Source organism: Balaenoptera ricei, chromosome 9 (assembly GCF_028023285.1).
Source record: "Balaenoptera ricei isolate mBalRic1 chromosome 9, mBalRic1.hap2, whole genome shotgun sequence".
Lineage (NCBI taxonomy): Eukaryota > Metazoa > Chordata > Mammalia > Artiodactyla > Balaenopteridae > Balaenoptera > Balaenoptera ricei.
Window position 1 is genome coordinate 99018647 of NC_082647.1, and position 22971 is coordinate 99041617.

At 39.4% G+C, this 22971-nt stretch overlaps 1 protein-coding gene across 1 annotated transcript in view; it reads right to left on the reverse strand.

The window, feature by feature from the left end:
• The window catches only part of LAMB4 (laminin subunit beta 4), a 112110-nt gene that overhangs the window by 2976 nt on the left and 86163 nt on the right, over window positions 1–22971 (reverse strand). The window contains 7 exon segments of the mRNA XM_059932538.1: window positions 6299–6452; window positions 7766–7939; window positions 10843–10981; window positions 13723–13930; window positions 19009–19153; window positions 22203–22297; window positions 22300–22378. Coding sequence (XP_059788521.1) covers window positions 6299–6452; window positions 7766–7939; window positions 10843–10981; window positions 13723–13930; window positions 19009–19153; window positions 22203–22297; window positions 22300–22378 — 994 coding nt within the window.

Genomic DNA, 22971 nt, shown 5'->3' on the forward strand with positions numbered 1-22971 from the left:
TTTTCTTTAGTCTGTTCCGCAGCAGTGAATTCCATCATTCTGTCTTCCAGGTCACTTATCCGTTCTTCTGCCTCAGTTATTCTGCTATTGATTCCTTCTAGTGTAGTTTTCATTTCAGTTATTGTATTGGTCATCTCTGTTTGTTTGTTCTTTAATTCTTCTAGGTCTTTGTTAATCATTTCTTGCATCTTCTCAATCTTTGCCTCCATTCTTATTCCAAGGTCCTGGATCATCTTCACTATCATTATTCTGAATTCTTTTTCTGGAAGGTTGCCTATCTCCACTTCATTTAGTTGTTTTTCTGGGGTTTTTTCTTGTTCCTTCATCTGGTACATAGCCCTCTGCCTTTTCATCTTCTCTATCTTTCTGTAACTGTGGTTTTTGGTCCACAGGCTGCAGGATTATAGTTTTTCTTGCTTCTGTTAGTACCATACTGTTTTGATTACTGTAGCTTTATAGTATAGTCTGAAGTCAGGGAGCCTGATTCCTCCAGCTCCATTTTTCTTTCTCAAGATTGCTTTGGCTATTTGGGGTCGTCTGTGTTTCCATACAAATTAAAACTAGAGCTACCATATGATCCAGCAATCCCACTCCCAGGCATATACCCAGAGAAAACCTTAATTTGAAAAGATACATGCACCCCAATATTCATTGCAGCACTATTTACAATAGCCAGGACATGGAAGCGACCTAAATGTCAGGTGACGGATGAATGGATAAAGAAGATGTGGTACATATATACAATGGAATACTACTCAGCCATAAAAAAGAACGAAATAATGCCATTTGCAGCAACACGGATGGACCTAGAGATTGTCATGCTGAGTCAAGTAAGTCAGACAGAGAAAGACAAATAACATATGATATCGCTTATATGTGGAATCTAAAAAATGGTACAAATGAACTTATTTACAAAACAGAAATAGAGTCATAGATGTAGAAAACAAACTTATGGTTACCAAGGTGGGGAGGGGAGGAGGGATACACTGGGAGATTGGGATGGACATACACACACTATTATGTATAAAATAGATAACTAATAAGGACCTACTGTATAGCACAGGAAACTCTACTCAATACTCTGTAATGACTTACAAGGGAAAAGAATCCACAAAAGAATGGATATATGTATATGTGTAACTGATTCACTTTGCTGTATAGCAGAAATTAACACAACATTGTAAATCAACTGTACTCCAATAAAAATTAATTAAAAAAAGAAAGTGGAGTAAATGATATCTATTTGATAGATTCCTCCTGGATACCCATGTTATACCAAACACAGGGATTTATGTGTCAATTAAGGACATATTTAGTTTTCTGTTTTGATTCAATGGATAAAGCACTTATTTTCACCAGATTTCTCAAGGTTTTCACCTAAATCAGTAGACAAACTGATATTTTTGTCTAAAGCTAGTTAGAATTCATTAGAAATGAAAAGACAGATGACAAACCTTGACTGGATTTGGTGAAGTGCTGTATTTCCAAAGGTTTGTTCTTCCTATATTCACTTTTACAAAAGTGTCCATCACTTTAGGGCTTCCCAATCTTTCAGGAAATAGACTGAAGACATTTTTTTAAAAAGACATGTTCATTTCTTCATTCTTCCCTGCTGATATGGAAGTCCCTGAACAGTAAAAGCAAAGTGATGCTCTTCACTCTTATCTATCCATGAATCCATCCATGCATCCATCCATGAATCCATCCATGCATCCATCCATGCATCCATCCATGCACACATCCATGCATCTATCCATGAATCCATCCATGCATCTATCCATGAATCCATCCATGAATCCATCCATGCATCTATCCATGAATCCATCCATGAATCCATCCATGCATCTATCCATGAATCCATCCATGCATCCATCCATGAATCCATCCATGAATCCATCCATCCATCCATCCATGAATCCATCCATGCATCCATCCATGCATCCATCCATGCACACATCCATGCATCTATCCATGAATCCATCCATGCATCTATCCATGAATCCATCCATGCATCCATCCATGCATCCATCCATGCACACATCCATGCATCTATCCATGAATCCATCCATGCATCTATCCATGAATCCATCCATGAATCCATCCATGCATCCATCCATGCATCCATCCATGCATCTATCCATGAATCCATCCATGAATCCATCCATGCATCTATCCATGAATCCATCCATGAATCCATCCATGCATCTATCCATGAATCCATCCATGCACACATCCATGCATCCATCCATCCATTCACTTATCCATTCTTCATCCAACAAATACCTGAGAATTATAGTAAACCCTAACCAGGAGCCCATAGAGTAGTGGATGGAAGAGGCACAGAGAGCTATAGTTAACAGTGTGAGGTGGCCTTTAGAAAAGAAACTGACCTTAGGTTGAAGGGGAACTTCTAAAGGAAGGAAGGTAAATGTTCCACTTCACTTGGTCATATCACACCTGGATACTCAGTTGGTTTGGGGTAACTGTCAAACTAGCATGTAGCATGTGTTTAGAGGAACAAGCTAGATTGCTAGAGAAATATGAAATTGTCTTGCGAACAAAAGTTGAATTAACTTTTATGTTTACGTTTCATACAGAGAAAGAAGATTCAGGGCGTGTGCTGTAGCTATTTTCAAGTATTTGTGGCCAGAAAAGCATAGTAAATGTGTTTTTGGTCATCCTGAGGACACAGAATGAAACTAGCAGGTGAAGGCTCCGTGAAGGAAGATTTTTGTCTGAATGTAGAGAACTTTCTAGTAGTCACAGCAGTTCAAAGACTAAGGAGCTGCTATGGAAGGTGGTGAGCATTCTATCGCCAGAAACTTTCAAATACGGGCCATTTGGGATTGAACAGGGGAGTCAGCATTGAAAGGGTATTTGTACTAAAAGAAAAATAGATCCTTGGGTTTCTACCAAGGAAGTTAACAAGATCGTGCTGGATACTTTTCATTTGCCCCACCAGATCCTTGCCCCATCCTGCTCTGTGTCCTGGAAAGAAAGCCAGCCTCCACAGATGACATCACCTGGCTCCCTTGACCTCTGGCTTTCGTTCACACTTGGCCACTGGCCAGTTCTGAGAAGGGATCAGAGGGTGGGAAGTGCGAGCGGAATGCACTCGTGGTGAGCAGCAGGGTCTGGCAGTCCTGCTCTCTCTCAAGTCCAGCTCCTACAGGGTGGCCTCCTCCCTTCTGTGCTCACAGCGCTGCCTTCCAGCACTCACACTCCTCCTTCCCGTGGCTCATTCAGGTCCAAGGATACTAATGGCTTCTCTGCTGGTCACCCAGGACTTCCACACCCTTGGTTGATTCCCTTAATTCCTGTGGTTTTTTTTTTTTTTTTTCTAGTTCCTTCCACCAAGAAATAGAGTCTATTTACCTTCACTCCCCAAACCAGGTCCAGCTTTGCAAGTTGTTTTGACCAATAGAAAGTGGAAGAAATGATGTTGCTGGACCTCAATCAAGAGCCTCGGGCCTTCTGCCCATTCTTACGGAACCCTGTATCCACCAGGCTGTAAAGCAGCCTGGAAGGAAAGACCCTGTGGAGAGAGGCCCAGCATCTCAGCCAAGCCTGGGCCCTGGCAGACCTGCCAGCTGACCCATCAGACAATGCAGCTGCTTGAGTAACACCCCAGGAGAGACCTGCACCACCCAGGCAAACCACACACAAACAGTGCACACTTGTTGTTCTAAGCCATTAAGTTTGGGGAACAGTTTGTGATGCAGTAAATAGATAACTGAGACAACTCCGCTTATAAACACACAATCCAGAATTACATCCAAGTGTGCTTTTCGTTCCTTGCTGGGATGCTGACTGACACAAAGCTCTGTGGAGGGACCCTGGCTGCAGACTGGGGCCCACTCCCCGCTTTCTCCACTTTGACCTCGTCAAGTTAAGTCAGGGCTCCTTTCTGGAATCCCATGGGCATCTCTTCCTAACAGAGGGGAATAGAGCACAGACCTTGTGGTTCAGCCTCTTCTCAAGTGACAGAGTTGGGAAGATGGCCAAACCACTGTCTTAGTTTCCTATCTTGTTGAGTTGCGAAAACAGCCTTACAGTGAGAGAAAAAAAAGTAGTAGAATGCATTGCTTTTGATCTGAGAAGTCCCCTGACTTAAACTTCTCTTCCAACCTAATTTTAAGAACTGTGAAAGTTTTAGTCTATAAGGAAAAGTGGAAACAATGTAGACCCTGACATAAAATATAAGACAGAAAAGGTCCTCCCTGTGTTTTTGTTCTCACAGGAAGGACCAAGGTCTGGGAATAATAGAAACTGATTTTTCATGGTATCGCCTATGGAGTGCAAGGTAAAAACAACATTTGTCTTTTTGAATCTTTCCTAGTATTTCCTTTTTAAAATTATTAAGAAAATACTGAAAGTGAAAAAAACTCACTACTTTTTAAAACAATTCTGTAAATGTAAAAAGCAGTGTTTTCCTCTTCACCCTCCCTGCCCCCAGAGATATCTAATGGTAACAGTTTGGTATGTATTTTTCCTGACTTTGGCCCACACTAATGTTGCATTTTCATTTTTTTCATTTCATAACGATGATATAAATAGTTGTAGGGCCAACGACTCATTTTATAATAAAGTAGCATTTGTAAGTGAGAGTTGGTTTTTTCTTTTTTTTTTTTTGGTCCCATCCTGCGGCATGTGGGATCTTAGTTCCCCTACCAGGGATCGAACCTGTGCCCTCTGCATTGGGAGCGCAGAGTCTTAACCACTGGACGGCCAGGGAAGTCCCTGGGTTATTTCAGTATTTTGAGAGTTACTTATATTCGAAATGAATATGGTTAATTTTAAAGTTTTGGGAGACAATAAATACAACTAGAAGTAAAACTAGACCACTTATTCGATATTTCTTGATGATTTAGAGGTGGTTCAGGACATGATGATTGCCCAGAACAATCATGAATATCAGCTGTGGAAAAAACACTCTGATTACCTTTCTGATTGTATGTGTTTTATGTTCACTACACCTTCTGTGCATCAAAATTTCCATTTTTTTCAGAGTATGTTTCCTTCTGGATTGCTACCTACAGACCCATGATAAATGACTTAGCACCCTAGAGTCTAGATCATAACTCCAAAAAAGTAACTTGCAGGAGAGGAGAAAATGAGCAGCATAGCTTAGGACAGGGTTTCCCAACCTCGGCACTACTGATACTTTGGGCAGAATAATTGTTCACTGTCAGGGGGATGTCCTGTGCATTACAGGACATTTAGCAACATCCCTGGCCTCCGTCCACTAGACGTTGTTGTGACAAGCAGAAATGTATTCAGACATTTTTATCCCCAGGGGAGGGGATAAAATCACCCCTGGTTGAGAAGTACCAAGTTAGGACAAGGGCATTTCAAGGTGACCATAGGCAATCTCAGTGTGTTCCAATTAATGCAGACAGAGCTCATCAATATTTGTTGACATAAAATCAGGCACAAGGCATATTCCATTACAGTCACAAACCCAGCTCCTACTTCTCTCTCCTCGGTGGACTCAGAAGTGGTTAAACTGTGTCAATGATAAATTGAAATTGGTATATGTTCTACCAGAAAGGTGGAGTATTATGATGTTATTGTCAAACTGGGGGAGTGGGTAAAAGGATAGAGAGAGCTACAACATGGTCCAGGAATCCCGGATGCGTGTATATATCTGAGAAAACCAAATCTGTATCTCAAAGAGATATCTGTACCCCTGTGTTCACTGCAGCACTATTCACAATAGCCAAGACATGGAAACAACCTGAGCGTCTGTCAATGGATGACTGGATAAGGAAAATGTGAGAGGCATATATACACACATCAGATATATACACATATATGTGTAAATATAATTCATCACGACAAACAAGGAAATCCTACCATTTGCAACAACATGAATGAACCTAGAGGACATTATGCTAAATGAAAATAAGCCAGACAGAGAAAGACAAATCTGTATGGTATCACTTATATATGGAATCTAAAAAAAAAAAAAAGGTGAACTCATAGAATGAGTAGAACAGTGGCTGCCAGGGGTTGGGGGATGGGGAAATGGGGGGAGATGTTGGCCAAAGAGTACAAACTTCCAGTTATAAGATGCGTGGGTTCTGGGGATCAATCAGATTGTATTGTATATGTGGGTAGATCTGAAGCATTCTCACCACATACACACAAAAAGTAAACATGTGAGCTGGTGTTAACTGTGGTAGTCATTTCACAATGCACACGTCCATCAAATCATCACGGGGTACACTTTAAATACATACAATTCTATTTGGCAATTATACCTCAATAAAGCTGAGAACATCTAAAGAATAGGTACCTGTTATTCTTCTTACCTTGTCCTCTGTATCTGCAGCCAGTTTGACTGCTGTATCTCTTGGCTGTTTCACTTTCCCTAAGGTTTCCTTTGCCAGTCCTGGCGCGCTTGTCTTATGCTGAAGAATAGCATATTGACATTGTAGCTCAGCAAGCTCCTGTAACAAAGCAACGCTCCCATCATCAGAAAATATTTATAAAGCGTGCACACGTGCGTGATGTCTGCCTGATAACGTTCATAAAAGGAATAAGCGCAACCATCAGCCAGCCAGTGACACTTGAGTCACTCTGATATTTCTGACAGGGCTTTTATTTGCATGGCTTGGGTCTTTTTTTTTCAGGTTGAAAAAATGCTCAGCTTTAGTTAGTCACAAATAAAATGTTTCTGTTACAAAATATCAAGCATTTTTTCATGTTAAGGCAACGACTTGTCCTGAACTACGTTAAGGTCAGAGATAACAGAGGACAGAACTGAGCCCATTCTGCCCGTGACAAACGTTTGGTTCAGTGGGGTCGAACAGCTGCAAGTGCAAGGTGAAGGTCAGAGAGAGTGGTGAAGGTTCAGAAGCAGCAAGGACACAGTATTTGTTTGGCACAAAGGTGAAAGGGGAATGAGGAAGGAAGGGAGGCAGGGAGGCAGGAGGGTATGAAGGGTTCCTCGTGTTTAGAAGGGAAATCTTCAGGGTCAGCTGAGTGGCTGACAACCTGGAATGTTACAGAGATGAATAACCGCCAGACCCAGGAACGCACTATGGAAGTGGTAGAGGGTGGGCAGGAATCACCTTTCTCATCCTCTGTTCAATAGAAAACGCCCTCAACTCCCAAGTCAGTGGAAAATGTACCCAGCACATTAGGAATTAAGAGCAAGAGAATACACCAATTACAAGAACACTTCAACCTCTTTCTTTTGCTTAAGCTGCTATATTAATGTGACCAACCAAAGATTTCCTGCTAAGAAAATGAGTTGATAGCTTCTTTCAGCAACCGAAATGAACAGGCCATTTTCCACAACTGTTTCATGAACTCACTCTAATTTTTGTAACTTGATCTATTCTCTTTGGCAGATGACTTTCACTTCTTTGTTTTGTGATTTAATTAGAGTAAAGGGATCAATCAGATTGTATTGTATATGTGGGCAGATGTGAATACATACAGTATAGACCCATGACATAAATTGTGAAAGGTTGGAAGTTTCGGAAAAATTGGACTAAGATGTCACTAGTAATACAGGATGAGTAGATGGGGCTGAACACTCTAACATAATCTGGCCAAAAACCTGTCTTCTTCGGAGACAGCACTCCACTTACAGAAGCATCTCCATGCCCAGCGGGGTCCCTACAAACATGCACTGCTGAGCATGGACCAGCACTAAAGGAAATGCTGACAAATGGCACAAAAATCTGGGGTGAAGGGATTATCCTTCAAAGAAGCACTGTTGTCTGCTCTTAGTGGCAGGGGTAGGACCAATGACCTCCTCAAGGACCCCAGCCTGGTGCCGGGGCGATTCAGCCTGAGCTCCCACACGGACGGCCTCGTCTCGATTCCTTTGCAAGTTGGTCTGCAGCCGGGCAAGTCCACCCTCCAGCGCTGACTGTTGCTTTACTAAGTCCAGCTCATTCTCAGTCTCCTGGGCCTGATTTTCAGCCTGTTGTTGATTGAAAGACCAGAAAGGAGAAAGTCTCTTTATGTAACAAACAAGAAAATACATGACGTAATGAGCCCTCTGAAAACAAGCTAGATGTAAAGGGAAAGAAAATCGTTCCTTTGCTTTTTCTGTTCCTTAAAAAAATGTTATAAAAAAATATTTCAGACAGACAAGAGGGTCTAGGAGAAGATGCGGCACGTATCTGTGTACCCACCAGCTGGCTTAAGAATAAGCATTGCCAGTGAGCCAAGACCGTGGGTGTACCACCCCCATCATATCTCCCCCTCCCCCCCAAAGGTCACCACTACTCTGAATCTAATATTTCTCATTCCATATACTTCTACATGCTTTTAACTCATCTTATTTGGTATTTCTAACAATATACAGTATTTTCTACTTTTAAACTTTATGCAAATACATCATCCTGTGTATTTCTGCAGCTTGAATTTTTTAATTCAAAATTATTCTGGGGCTTCCCTGGTGGCGCAGTGGTTGAGAATCTGCCTGCCAATGCAGGGGACATGGGTTCGAGCCCTGGTCGGGGAAGATCCCACATGCCGCGGAGCAACTGGGCCCGTGAGCCACAACTGCTGAGCCTGCGCGTCTGGAGCCTGTGCTCCGCAACAAGAGAGGCCGCGATAGTGAGAGGCCCGCGCACCGCGATGAAGAGTGGCCCCCGCTTGCCGCAACTAGAGAAAGCCCACGCACGAAACGAAGACCCAACACAGTTAAAAATAAATAAATAAATAAATAAATAAAGTAGCTATTAAAAAAAAAATTATTCTGGTACAGGTCACCTAATTTGCATAACTCTTTTTATTCTGTTTTTCTTAATTTTTTAAATTCTTTATTCACTTTTACCAATTTAAAGTGTTCCATTGTTTGAATATACAAAAATTTATTTTTCTATTTTCCGATGGATGCAGGTGGCTTCTAATTTTTTTCTCCCTTATAAACAATAATGAACACCTTATACTTCTTATTTCGGCGACTATACTTGTCACGTCTAGAAGTCTGACAGGTCATTTGTTATCTCTTGTCTCTTGTTCTTTGGTCAAACTTTCATGCCTTCTTTGATTTTCCTTAAGCGTAATAAACATTCTTATTTTGTACTGGATATCCAATAATGGTAATATCCGAAGTCTCCTGCATTCTGATTCTCTTGTTTACTGTTTCTGATGGACTCTTGCTTAAGGCAATTTGTTTCTTTACTGTGTGTTTCAAGGGAATCCTTTGAGGCTTGGTTTTAAGGTACATTTCCTTTGGAAAGGATTTCTCATTGCCTCCGTCAGGCATCTGAGGGCCCTGACAACCCAGGACCACTTTAAATGACATTTTTAGCTTGGTTTACCAGGGCCACCCAGGTTGTGTGAATTCTGGCCCCATCTCACCTGAGAGCCAGCTTGTTAATAATTCTTAGTGAAGACTCTCCCCCGCCCATGCACAGGCTAATATCTTTACTGCCTCTTCCTCTCTCTGAAATAGTCAAACATTTCCTTGAGGGTTTGCCTTTTGGGGTCTCCTCTCTGTGCAGGGGCCTCATCCCCTCTTTGCATGGGCTTCGTTTTCTGTCTATTACTCATGGCAGCCAGGGAAACCAGCAGCTTTAATACACCAGGGATTGACAGCTGCCCTCTGCCTGCCATCAGGTTCATGCTTGATTATCTGTCGGGATCATGTTTTCCGGTCATTATTGGCCTCTGAAGATTTCCTCCATTTTTTACCAATTCAGCTATGCATTTAAAAAATTGTTAAAATATCTAACATTTTCAGGTTTTTTTCTACTAGGTGGCTCCTTGATATACTGGTCTACCATGCTGTTAGAAATCGAAGCCCCTTCCTAGGCCCTTGGGCATAGGTGGGAGTTTTTCTAGAGCAGGAATCTTGAAGCTTTTTCTGTAAAGGGCCTGCTAGTAAATATTTTACACTCTGTGGTCCATAAAATCTCTGTTGCATCTATTCAACTCTGTGCCATTGTAGTGCAAAAGCATCCATGGACAATATGTGGCTGAATTCCAATAAAGCGGTGTGACTTTGGATACAACAGTTGGTGGGTCCCTGTGGCCCTTGGGCTGTATTTTGCCAATCCCTGTTCTAGAGTAGATGTCTAGAAGGGGAAAACCCGGAGACCTTCTTTATTTTTTGCTCCTGTATATATGCAACCTCTTCATATCTAAGCTTTTTATTTCCAGGTGCACAACTTCCTGTGCTGGTGCTTTCTGCTTTTCTTTTCATGATGCATGTATTTAGATATCTAAGACTCCGGGGAAGAACAGAGACTGAGAAGCTTGCAATCTGCTGGGAAGAAGATGTGCTGGAGGGAGATACGTCACAGACTCTCAGTCTAGGTCCTGTTCTGTCCTCCAGCTGCCAGGCTTCCTCTTCTGGATCCATCCCCTGGGTTAAACCGTGGCTTTATTCCTGCCAAACAGTGGGTGGAACCCTTTCTTTCAGGTAAGATAGTCTTTCAGTCTTAGGATACGCTGATGAGATTTCATGCATATTTTGTTATAAAAATCTGGCAACAATTAACTTAATTTCTTTGGTTGGTGAGCTTTCAGAAGTCCCTTACTTTCCCTGGTATCAGAAGGGATAAATACTGGCCTCACATCTACCATTAATTAGCTGGGAGACATTAGGTGAGTGACTTAACCTCCATGAGTCTTAGTTTCTTCATTTACAAGCTGATGGTAACACCTGCTTTGTCCCCCAGGCTTGGTCAACAATGAGATGAAATAATGCCGGGATAACTCTGTAGAACATTAATTAAACACATAATACTATCATAATCTTATTTATCATCATAATAATTCCATCAGACAGGTAAGATGAGATATAAAAACTGTGCTGTCTTCACACTCAAAGTCTATTTCAGGTTAGTTTCAAGGAAGATAGAGAAATACCTGCAGGGCGTTCTTTATTATTTTTGTTATCTGGGCAGTCAGCTGTGTGATGGTAGAACTTGCCCATACTTGAGTGATGTGAACTTGTTGCAACTTACTCAACATTTTGTCGAGATTTAATAGAACATTTGCTGCTTTTCTAAGATATTAACATATCAGATTAGATAAATATACAATTATTCATTTATTTCACCTTGAGAGTTCATTCGACTCAACAAAAACTTTACTGAATTATTTATAAAGTCAATTGAAATCACTCTTAAGCAAGGCAAAGTGCTGAAGTCTTCCTTTTGAGACAAAGGTACATTTAGATGCCAGTAAAAGCACATACATATGCATGCATAGATACAGATTTTGCCAGATATGGAAATCAAGGTTACAGGTCTCGTTTCTTCTTAACTTGTCATAAGCAGAGAGGTTTGGGGGATAAAATTGCCAAGCTTGGAACAAAAAAAAACTATCTTTGGCCAATTCCAGTTCTCTGATTTCTCAAACTTAAGTAACGCTCTTGAAATCCTTTTTGGAATAGGGGGCGGGGTAGTCAAGAGGCTCCAAAGGGAGCAAAAGAGAACGAAAGGCCCTGCGTTTTCAGGCTGTGTTTATTCAGGTTTATTTAAGCTTCGCTGACATTCCAGCTGCCCAGGGGCCCAGTCAGAGGTTACCATCACAAGCATTCCAGGTGATAGTCTATTTTACAGAAATGAGCTCACCTCAAGTCAACATTCACCAGATACTTAGATCTGTGGGCTCAGAAGCACCTTTGGAAGAAGGTACAAAGTCAGGGAAATAGATCTTAGCAGAGGCATCATTAGAAATGCTTGTGTGAGAGCAAAAACAGCTAAATGGCAAAACAACCCCTTCCCCATCCAACCCAGCCTCTCCTCCCGGTGATAATCCTTCTCTCCGTTGAAGAAGAAAAAAAAACACACAGCTTTTTTTTTTTAAGAGCAGTTTAAGTTCACAGCACAATTGAGAGGAAGGTACAGGGATTTCCCACACACTCCCTGCCCTCACACATGCATAACCTGCCCAATTATCAACATCCTGCACCAGAGGGTCCATTTGTTACAACTGATGAACCTATACTGACACATTGTAAACACCCAAAGTCCACAGTTTACATTAGGGCTCACTCCTGGTGTTGTCCATTCTAGGGGTCTGGACAAACGTATAATGACATGTATTTATCATTACAGTATCAAACTGAGTGTTTCCACTGTCTTAAAATTCCTGTGCTTGCCTATTCATCCCTCCCCTCAACCCCTGCAACCACTGATCTTTTTTTACTGTGTCTCCATAGTTTTGCTTTTTCCAGAATATCCTATAGTTGGAATCATACAGTATATTGCTCTCCCTTTCTATACTTTTTTCTCTACAATTACTGTGAGGGTTCTGGAGGCTTTCCTTCTCATAACTCCCCCCTCCCCCATATCTTTTTACTGAATTCTTTTTTTCCTTTAGATTTTCAATGTACTGCTCATTATAGTAAATTTAGAAAGTACCCCAATAAAAGAAGAAGAAAAAAATAGCAGGGAGGGAAAATTTACCAGTAATCCTACCACCACCTGTTAAGATATTGGCACATTCTAGCATTTTTGTCCTACCAGTTTTTTTCTTTTCATGATTGAGATCCTCTTCCACGTATAATCTGTTATCTTCTTTTTACAAGCATTAACATTACACTGTAAGAATCTCTGCATGTTACTAAAAATCCTTCGTCAGCATCATTTTTAATTGCTGCATGATTGTGCCCAGTTGCTTAATCTTCCTAGTTTGAAATATTAAAACCAGAAGGGGCTGGGCTTTCAGTGGAGTCTGGTGCACTTCATCTGTATAGGTGGGTGATGAGACAGTGAAGGCAGCTCAGGTCTCAACTCTGCTTCTGGGCGTCCAAAAATGGTGGTGGGTGTTGATGATGGTACCATCATCCACTGACCCTATGACCTGGACTCACAGCACCCCATGATCATAAAAACATCAAGGTGGCTTTTCCTCTTTGCTTGGCTAAGTCGACAGGGGCAAAAGGAAGCAAGAGTTAGTGGACTTTGTGTACCGTATATATCATTCTACTCCTGTATTACTCCTGGGGCACTAGTGTTCACTTCTTCTCTGTCTCACCGTCATATTTTTAATGTGATATACTTTTTTTACTCTAGATTTTCAAAGTACTGATATTGTAGTAAATACAGAAAGAAACAAAAATAGGTATGCAAGACATAGAGAATGGACTTGAGGACACGGGGAGGGGGAAGGGTAAGCTGGGACGAAGTGAGAGAGTGGCATGGACATATATACACTACCAAATGTAAAATAGATAGCTAGTGGGAAGCAGCCACATAGCACAGGGAGATCAACTCGGTGCTTTGTGACCACCTAGAGGGGTGGGATAGGGAGGGTGGGAGGGAGATGCAAGAGGGAGGAGGTATGGGGATATATGTATATGTATAGCTGATTCACTTTGTTATACAGCAGAAACGAACACACCATTGTAAAGCAATTGTACTCCAATAAAGATTTTTTAAAAAAATAAATAGGTATGCAAGAAAGGAAGAATACACAGACAATCCCAGCACTTGTTAAGATATTGGCATATAATTAATACATGGCATTTACTGGTGTATATTGGTATAAAGAAGTAGCAGACACTGGAAGGGCATTCAGACACTAAGGAAAATGGGAAACAAGCATCTCTGCACAATGCCTCCCAGTTTCCCAGCTTTCTGGGGCACCTCCACAGACAGCTTAGCGCTCATTTTGGGCAATGAACGATCAGAGGGTAATTTCATTTGAACGTTATAGCTCCTTAGGCAAATATTTTTCAGATGGCCTTTTGGCAGATGGCCTGTTAGAGGAGGAGGAGAATATTAATACTGTACTTACTCAGCTGCTTTTGCCTTCACCAAAACCTTTCCGGCTCCATCTGCTGCTTTATTTAGCCTGTTCTCCTCTGTCCTGTAGTCCTCACAGAGTTGCATAAGTTTCCGTGTTTTGTCAAATTCATGGGTCAGATTTTGCGATGTTACTCGTAGGTGGATGTCAGGTACACGATTTGCAACCCTCTCTATGTCCTCTGGAGGCACGTTATCCTCTTAAATAAGAAGATGGGTTTTAGGTAATTGTGTCTCCTTATCATTCTACCTTGTAAATATCACCACAACGAATTCTAAGTTAATTTGCATTTGATTATGTGTCCCTAGAATACAGGGATTATTGTATATGTCTCACAGATGCTTCTTCATCCTCAATTTTCCCTTCTCTCTGAAAGAAATGCTGCTCTTGTGAAGCTGAATTCATTCAATGCTTGTTGGAAAAACGAAAAATGACAGATCTGGGATACTGTGTGTTCTTCGAAATGTCCTCACAAGAACTGTTTATTATAAGTACAGTTTCAAAAGCAATTAAAATGTTTAGATGTCATTAAGATTCAAACACAATGGCAAACTATTATATATAGGATGGATAAACAACAAGGTCCTACTGTATAGCACAGGGAACTATCTTCAATACCCTGTGATAAACCATAATGGAAAAGAATATTAAAAAGAATGTACATATGTATGTATAACTGAATCACTTTGTTATACAGAAGAAATTAACAACATTATAAATCAACTATACTTCAATTTAAAAAAAAGAGATTCAAATACCATGAATGAGACAATGGGGAAGCACTGGGTTTGGACTCAACAAAACTCCACTCTAATCCTCCATGACATTAAAAAGGCTCACAATTTTTGCTCACCTGCATAACTGGGTAATTATAACTGATGCTACTTCTCAAGGGCCTATTTTGAGAAGGGGATGCAACAAAACAGAGTAATTTACAGTATGATTAACATATTATAAAGAAACTTTTAGGGAACTCCCTGGTGGTCCAGTGGTTGGCACTCTGTGATTCCACGGCAGGGGTCATGGGTTCCATCTCTGATTGGGGAACTAGGATCCCGCGTGCCGCCAAGTGCAGCCCGGGGGGGGCGGGAAAGAAACCTTTAAATACATCTATGTCCTGCTTTTCAGAAGAATAAAATTGGCCCCCTTTGAGAACTAAAGTGCATAAGATGGACTCTCGGTATGTGGGGTAATAGCTCTTTGTCTCTCTCTGGCTCCTTATCGAGGCACAGATGCTGAGCGCCACGGGGGAAGTCAGAGATGAATCAGACACAGGTCTGATCCCCAAGGGGTTCACCACCAAGTGGGGAATTATAAGTCATTTTAGATGATTACTGATCCCTTACGAACAGAAGTGATAAACTTAAGACAAAATGATGTGGGGTTCAGAGGGAGGAGAAAATACTTCAGGAAGAACTTCAAGACAGCATTTCAACCCGGTCTTAGAGGCCCGCACAGATTACATTTGTGGAGACGTGCAGTGAGAAGAGGGTAAGGGCATTCTCCGCCGAGGCCAAAGCTCAGGGTGGAACAGGTAACAGTGCGCGGGTCACTCCTGGCTGGCCGGTGGGGGGCGGGGGGGGGGTCTAAAAAAGTAACTAAAAAAGCAAAAAAGTGTCTAAAAAAGTTAAAAAAAAAAAAAAAAAAAAAAAAGGAGTGGAAGTTCGGGAAGGCTGGAAGCAGATCACACATGCCCCTAAATGTGAGGCTAAGGAAACTGGACTTCATTCAAGAGACAATGCGGGGACTTCCCTGGCGGTCCAGTGGTTAAGACTCTGCGCTCCCAGTGCAGGAGGCCGGGGTTCGATCCCTGGTCAGGGAACTAAATCCCGCATGCGTGCCACAACTAAAACCCGGCACAGCTAAATAAGTAAATAAATACTAAAAAAAAAAAAAAAAAAAAAGAGAGAGACAATAGGAGCCCTGGATAGCTTTCAGTATTTGAGTGACATGACCCTAGTATATATCTTCTTTGCAATCATTTTTGCCTTAGCTATTCTTGTTTAATATAAAAGGAATATTTAACTTCCTTTTTTTTTTTTTGGCCACACCCTGCAGCTTGTGGGATCTTAGTTCCCCGACCAGCGATTGAACCCAGGCCCTGGCAGTGAAAGCGCTGAGTCCTAACCACTGCACCGCCAGGGAATTCCCAAAAGGAATATTTTACTTCCTATAATGTTTTTGAAAAAAATGTGACGAGAATTTTTCATGAATAAATTAAAACCATATTTTAAACAGAATCAAGGAGTTGGCTCTTTCTAGGAATAGTAACTTTTGTTAAAAAAAAAAAAGTTCTAATAAAAAGTGAATTGAATTTAACCCCGTATTCAGTCATGAAAAATGGAAATAAAATCAAAAATGAACAAATGGGACCTAATGAAACTTCAAAGCTTTTGCACAGCAAAGGAAACCATAAACAAGACGAAAAGACAACCCTCAGAATGGGAGAAAATATTTGCAAACGAATCAACGGACAAAGGATTAATCTCCAAAATATATAAACAGCTCATTCAGCTCAATATTAAAGAAACAAACACCCCAATCCAAAAATGGGCAGAAGACCTAAATAGACATTTCTCCAAAGAAGACATACAGATGGCCACGAAGCACATGAAAAGATGCTCAACATCACTAATTATTAGAGAAATGCAAATCAAAACTACAATGAGGTATCACCTCACTCCTGTTAGAATGGGCATCATCAGAAAATCTACAAACAACAAATGCTGGAGAGGGTGTGGAGAAAAGGGAACCCTCTTGCACTGTTGGTGGGAATGTAAATTGATACAGCCACTATGGAGAACAATATGGAGGTTCCTTAAAAAACTAAAAATAGAATTACCATATGACCCAGCAATCCCACTACTGGGCATATACCCAGAGAAAACCGTAATTCAAAAAGACACATGCACCCGAATGTTCATTGCAGCACTATTTACAATAGCCAGGTCATGGAAGCAACCTAAATGCCCATCAACAGACGAATGGATAAAGAAGATGTGGCACATATATACAATGGAATATTACTCAGCCATAAAAAGGAACGAAATTGAGTCATTTGTTGAGACGTGGATGGATCTAGAGACTGTCATACAGAGTGAAGTAAGTCAGAAAGAGAAAAACAAATATCGTATATTAATGCATGTATGTGGAACCTAGAAAAATGGTACAGATGAGCCGGTTTGCAGGGCAGAAGTTGAGACACAGATGTAGAGAATGGACATATGGACCCCAAGGGGGGAAAACTGCGGTGGGGTGGGGATGGTGGTGTGCTGAACTGGGCGATTGGGATTGACATGTATACACTGATGTGTATAAAATTGATGCCTAATAAGAACCTGCAGTATAAAAAAACAAACAAAACAACTAATACTAAACTTTCATTGGGTTATTTGTATGGAAATATGTTAATATAAATGTTTCAGACATTACATGAAATTTCTAAAAATCTTCTATTTGTTTGTGTATGGAAATATGTATGGAAATATGTTAATATAAATGTTTCAGACATTAAAAAAAAAAAAAAAGTTCTAATAAAAAGTGAATTGAATTTAACCCCGTATTCAGTCATGAAACATTTCTTGGCATTTCTTATGAGATTAAAAATTCATATTCAAGTGATTATAAATTCACTTTCAGGAGAAGTGACACATAACTCTGTTAATAAGGAATTCAGACCATAAGGAAAATATTAAGATGGTAAAAGAAGAGCTGAATAGTGTGGCCACCATAAATGTAATGATCATTTTATTTGGGCTTTATAGCCAAGAAAAGCAAAGAACTGGGTGGGTGAGGGGCACTGCTTCCTGGTGACCAAGAGTCTTGGACCCTGATCAGGAAAGTTCCTTTTATGGAATAGGATTTTTCTTGATGCCTAGTTCTAATTTTTATTGTAATTATCTGAGCACAGTTTTTTTTCCCCCTAATTCCTTAGGCTAATTAAAGTGACATTTTTATTAGAAACTTATTTAGTATCAATGAGAACTAGGACCAGTATAGGAGTAGGCTCTGTGACCCAGTGAACTAGGAGGAAAACAGGTAGAACCTGCTTTTTGACCCGTTGCTGGAACTGAGGACGCTGTGGCAGTTCTGATTTCGTTTTAGTTTTGGTGTCTGAATTGACTTGTATCTGCAGAAAGAGCTACCGTGTTCCTCACACAGTTCCTGGATCTGTGTCTAGTTAATATCAATCCGTCTCGCTCGCTCACTGAAAACTTGCTTTTGAACAAACAAAATGTCCAGTTGACTGATCCCACACCCAATCATTTTTACTGATTATTTTGGTCATTTTTACTGATCATTTTTACTCCCTATTTTTTTCTTATTTTGAAAATCAGGACTAAAGATGCTAATACAATTTCTAGAAACAGTGAGATGGAAAGAATACTTGGCCACAGGGGTGTCTTATAAATAAACAGATTTAATAAAGTGATTGCAGTGATTATAACCGACATCCCAACTGTCGATTAATTCATGTGGAGAATATTAAATTATTGAACTTGGAAGACAGCTATAGGAAAGAAAGCCTCCTCAGATCAATTCCATGTAGTGTTGTACCCAAACAACATTATTTACCGAGAGCGAGATTTCCCATCAATTTCCAGCTGTACTATTTGATTTTTATCTTTAACTAATAGTTCTCTGGAGTTTAAAACAAACCTCTCCGAAAATAAGGCACAAGGAGGGGCATTAAGTTCATAATTATAATTCATAATAATAATGAATCAAATAGTTCCCCCTTTGGTCAGTCACAGAAAGCCAACATGAGTCTTGGAAAATAGTCAATAATAGTTATCTAAAATAACCAATATTTTAAATGCCACCACACTACAGTATTTGATGTACTAACCAACAGCTGGCATACCTTGATCTCACACAGTCTGTCAGCAGAGAAAGTTATGGAATCTGACAGAGTCTTCATGTTAGATTTTCCTTGTTTAAAAAAATAACTTTAAACACCATGTTCACTTCTTTGGAATTCTAACTAAATTCTAGGATTTATTACTAAACTAATCTTATACAGAGAGCCATATTTTTTTTGATACAGAGTTAATATTTTGGAATTGTTTTCATTAAGAAATTTAAAATCAAGGAGTATATCATGTTTCTGATTTAGCCATGTCATTTCCAGTTAATGTAATTTGGAGTTGGTTGTGATGTTTGAGTATACATTAAAAAAGGAAGAAAAAGAAGGAGGAGGAGGAGGATGGGGAGAGAGAAGAGGAGGAAGAGTGGGGGAGGGATGGAAACTAGTCCTAATATTTAAAAAAAAATTACCTAACAAGAACATTTTCAGTTTCTTGATTAAAAGATTCATTTTTTCTTCTTCAGATTCACTTTGGTTTCTCATATTCCTCAGTTTCTCACTTAGCTGTAAGGCATTGTTTTCGGAGACTTCTGCCAGTTTATTTATATTTTTGATCTGGAATAAGAAAAAAACAACAATGAGGCAAACATAACAATTAGGCACATTCTGTGACGTTTCCTTACTTAGCTGGACCAAATAGAGGTCACTAAAAATATAATAGAAGTCTACATAATTAAACAATAGATTCATGTTAAAGGACTCTTTTAAAAGGTGATATTATCTGTTTTCATTACCATGTTTTCTTAATAATGTGAACTTATCTCTTAAAACATTTTTAGTGATCAAAATTGTTATTTGAAAACAATTATTGATGTAGGACTAATGACTTTTCCTGATACAAATCGAAAACACAAATTCTGTTTTAATAAGATGTTAGCATTCTATCATATCAACAAATGTCACAGAAATTACTTACAGTGATCATTATGTTTAATAAGTTGAGAACATTTTCTTTAATATAAGTTAAAATATTAAGTTTAAATAATAAGTTTAATATAAGTTAAAATACTTACTCTTTTAAACATTCTTCAGATTCAGATAATGTACTTTCTTTGAGAGTAAAAAGAAAGCATTCTTCCTTTTAATAAACGAGTTTGAACTCAGAGAAGGCTACAAAGATAAATTCCAGATACTGTGTACACTTGGTGGAGGAATGATAGAACTAAAATGTTTACAACCTAGAAGTGCAAATTCTTAACTGTGTGATTTGAGAAAGGTCACGGACTTTTTCTTGGGATTCCAACAAATGAGAGAAAGAGAAAAAACAAAGAGAAATGGGACAATATCATCTGCAAGTTGAGCTGTATTTAATAAATTAACTGTGACAGAAGCAGGGCTAATTAGGATCAAACATAGTTAAGGAAAAAAGAAAATCTCCCTTTATTTCCCCACAAAAATAGCCAGCTTAATTTAAGCCACACAGATTTTGTGGAAAAGGATTTAATGGTAGTCATTGGCAAATGATGAAACAAAAAGAAATATTTACATGATTAAAAATATGTAATTTAATTTTTTGGAGTTGTTCCTTAATTCTCTAGAACTTTTTAAACTTTAAAATGGATAACAGTTGCTAAGAAAGATCTTAAAAGTTCTCATCACAAGAAACAAAATGTAACTATGTGCGGTGATGGATGTTAACTAAATTTATTGTGCTAATCATTTTGCAATATATACATATATCAAATCATTATGTTGTATACCTAAAACGAATACAACGTTCTATGTCAATTATATTTCAATAAAAAAATAAAATGGAGAAGCAGTGAGTAAGAATGCACAGAAGTAAGATGAGAATTCCAGAAATAAATACTCTGGATAGGAAGCACCAAATTATACACATGAAATCTCAGTGTAGATTAGTCTATGCCATATTCAGAAAGAAAGAGATTGCTAAATTACTTCACTCTTAAAACATCTCTCTGCAATCCATCCTCTGTCATGACTCCTGAGAATTCTCTCGTAATCTCTTCTGGCATGCTTCCCCCTTCTAATCAAGAGGAAAATAGCACATCATTTTATCAACATGACAACCCCCATCCTTTTCCAGTTCTCCATTTATGTGCTGATTAAGCCAGATTCTGCTATTATACACTTCAGGGGTTACCTTTTAAAAGTAATAGCTTAACACGGGAATTATTTAAATGGTGTGAGATTTCTGGTTTTTGAGAAGGGGCAATATAGTAGTTTAAAATTACATTAAACCATTAAGGATTGTTTTAACCACAGGGATGCAAGACCAGGATTTGCGTTTGTTCACTGCTGTATTCCCAGCATCTAGATAAATGCCCAGCACGCAGTAGGTACTCAATGAATATTTGTTAAAGCAATGAAGAATAACATATAAGTGAAAAACTAGGTGGCAATATAGAATTATGACTATGTAAATAAAAATTTTCAACATTTAGGATGTGTGGGGATGTTCTCTAAGTTAATCAGAGACTTGCTCTGGAACTTGGATCCGGAGCCTGTGGGGCAAGCACGTAGGACCAGCCGGGGTTCGGATGCACGGAGGCGAGGCTCACGGAGCAAACTGGTGCTCTGCGTGTGCGCATGCGCAGGAGTGTGTCTCATCGCTGTGGTTCTCACCCCATTCCCAAGGCTGGCTCTCTGTTCTCCTCTCACTTCTGAGACCCAGATGTCTTCCTTTTTGGTGAGGACTTGGTTTCTGTTGCTTGCAAACAAGAATGCTAACTGATAAAATATTTACCTTATATTGGTAAAAAATTCAGCTCTTTTGGAGCTTTTTCTTCTTCATCAAAGGCTCTATGTATACTGTCCAAAAAAAAAAAAAAAAAAGCAAACTAGGAAGCACATCATCATCTTGTTTTTAAGTTGAACACAATGTATTCACAAAACACCTAAAATTGTATTCATCCTTTCAAGATAAATATAATGTATTCACAAAAAAAACACTAAAGAAAGCTAGGTAATTAAAAATTATACCCATTTATTAATATGACCAGAAAAGTAAATGAAACCATTTAAAATTATTTTACATTATCAGGTACTTAAATATTAAAACAACTTTATCATGTCTATCAACATAGGAAAGAGTTCAAGGCATTAAGAGTATATTCCCATTAAAATATTTTCTAATATTAAATTAAATTCTAACATCAAAATTTGTCTATTTAGTAGAATTTCAAACATACCCTTGAATTTATGAAAAATATTCTTTACTTTGAGAGCTCTATAGTTTTCAAACCTTCAAGGCTAGGAGTTTACACATTTCTATGCAGTGTTTGCTATAAAGGAAACATATCCACACAAGTCTATATATGTCCTACAAACATATACTTTGAGATTTTTCTCTTCTTTCTTACCATATACACACATACACACTATACACACACACACATATTATATGTATATATGTGTATATGTAATATATATGAGAAAGTATGTCAATATTCACAGCTACTTCTAAATCACCATTCTTATCCACATCTATATTTTTATTCTATATTGTCAGGCACAAGAACATCTAACATCTAGAATCTACCCTTTCACTTAGAAGTTAAATGGAAATTTTTAAAATTTCAAATAGTTTGTTTTTTTAATTGCTATTAATTTTACAAATAAAGCATGAGAAGACATCGTTTACCTGATTTTTCAACCCTTGAACTTGGTTGTTCAAATTGCGAATCACGAACTCTGCTTCCTGAGCTTTCTGGAGGGTGTTCCTCGAGAGGGTCAGGAGCCGAGACAGCTCGGGCCACCACAGGACAATAGCACACAGGGCATATGTGCCTCCTCCACACACCTGACAGGAGAAAGTATCTATGTTAAAAAGCAACTTGTTGGGACTTTCCTGGTGGTGCAGTGGTTAAGAACCCGTCTGTCAACAGTGCAGGGGACACAGGTTCGATCCCTGGTACGGGAAGATCCCACATGCCACGGAGCAACTAAGCCCATGCGCCACAACTACTGAGCCCACGTGCCACAACTACTGAAGCCTGCACGCCTAGAGCCCGTGCTCTGCAACAAGAGAAGTCACCACAATGAGAAGCCCATGCACTGCAACGAAGAGTAGCCCCCGCTCGCCACGACTAGAGAAGGCCCGTATGCAGCAATGAGGGCCCAATGCAGCCAAAAATTTTTTAAAAATTAAAAAAAAAAAGCAACTTGTTGGCAGAGCTTTTTCTAACATCCTCCAGGCTCACCAAGGCAAGACACTGCTCTGTTCATATGTGTTTCTTCAATAGCTGTTCACACTTAGTACATGGATATGACCGATTAAATATTTCCTAGTTAACTGAATAAATATCTAAATTATTTGTTATCAGCATTTGGGCCAATCAATGTCGCTTTTACACTTATAGTTTTGGGGGAAATAGTCACATGTCTAGCATTTCCATGTTACTTTCATTTAT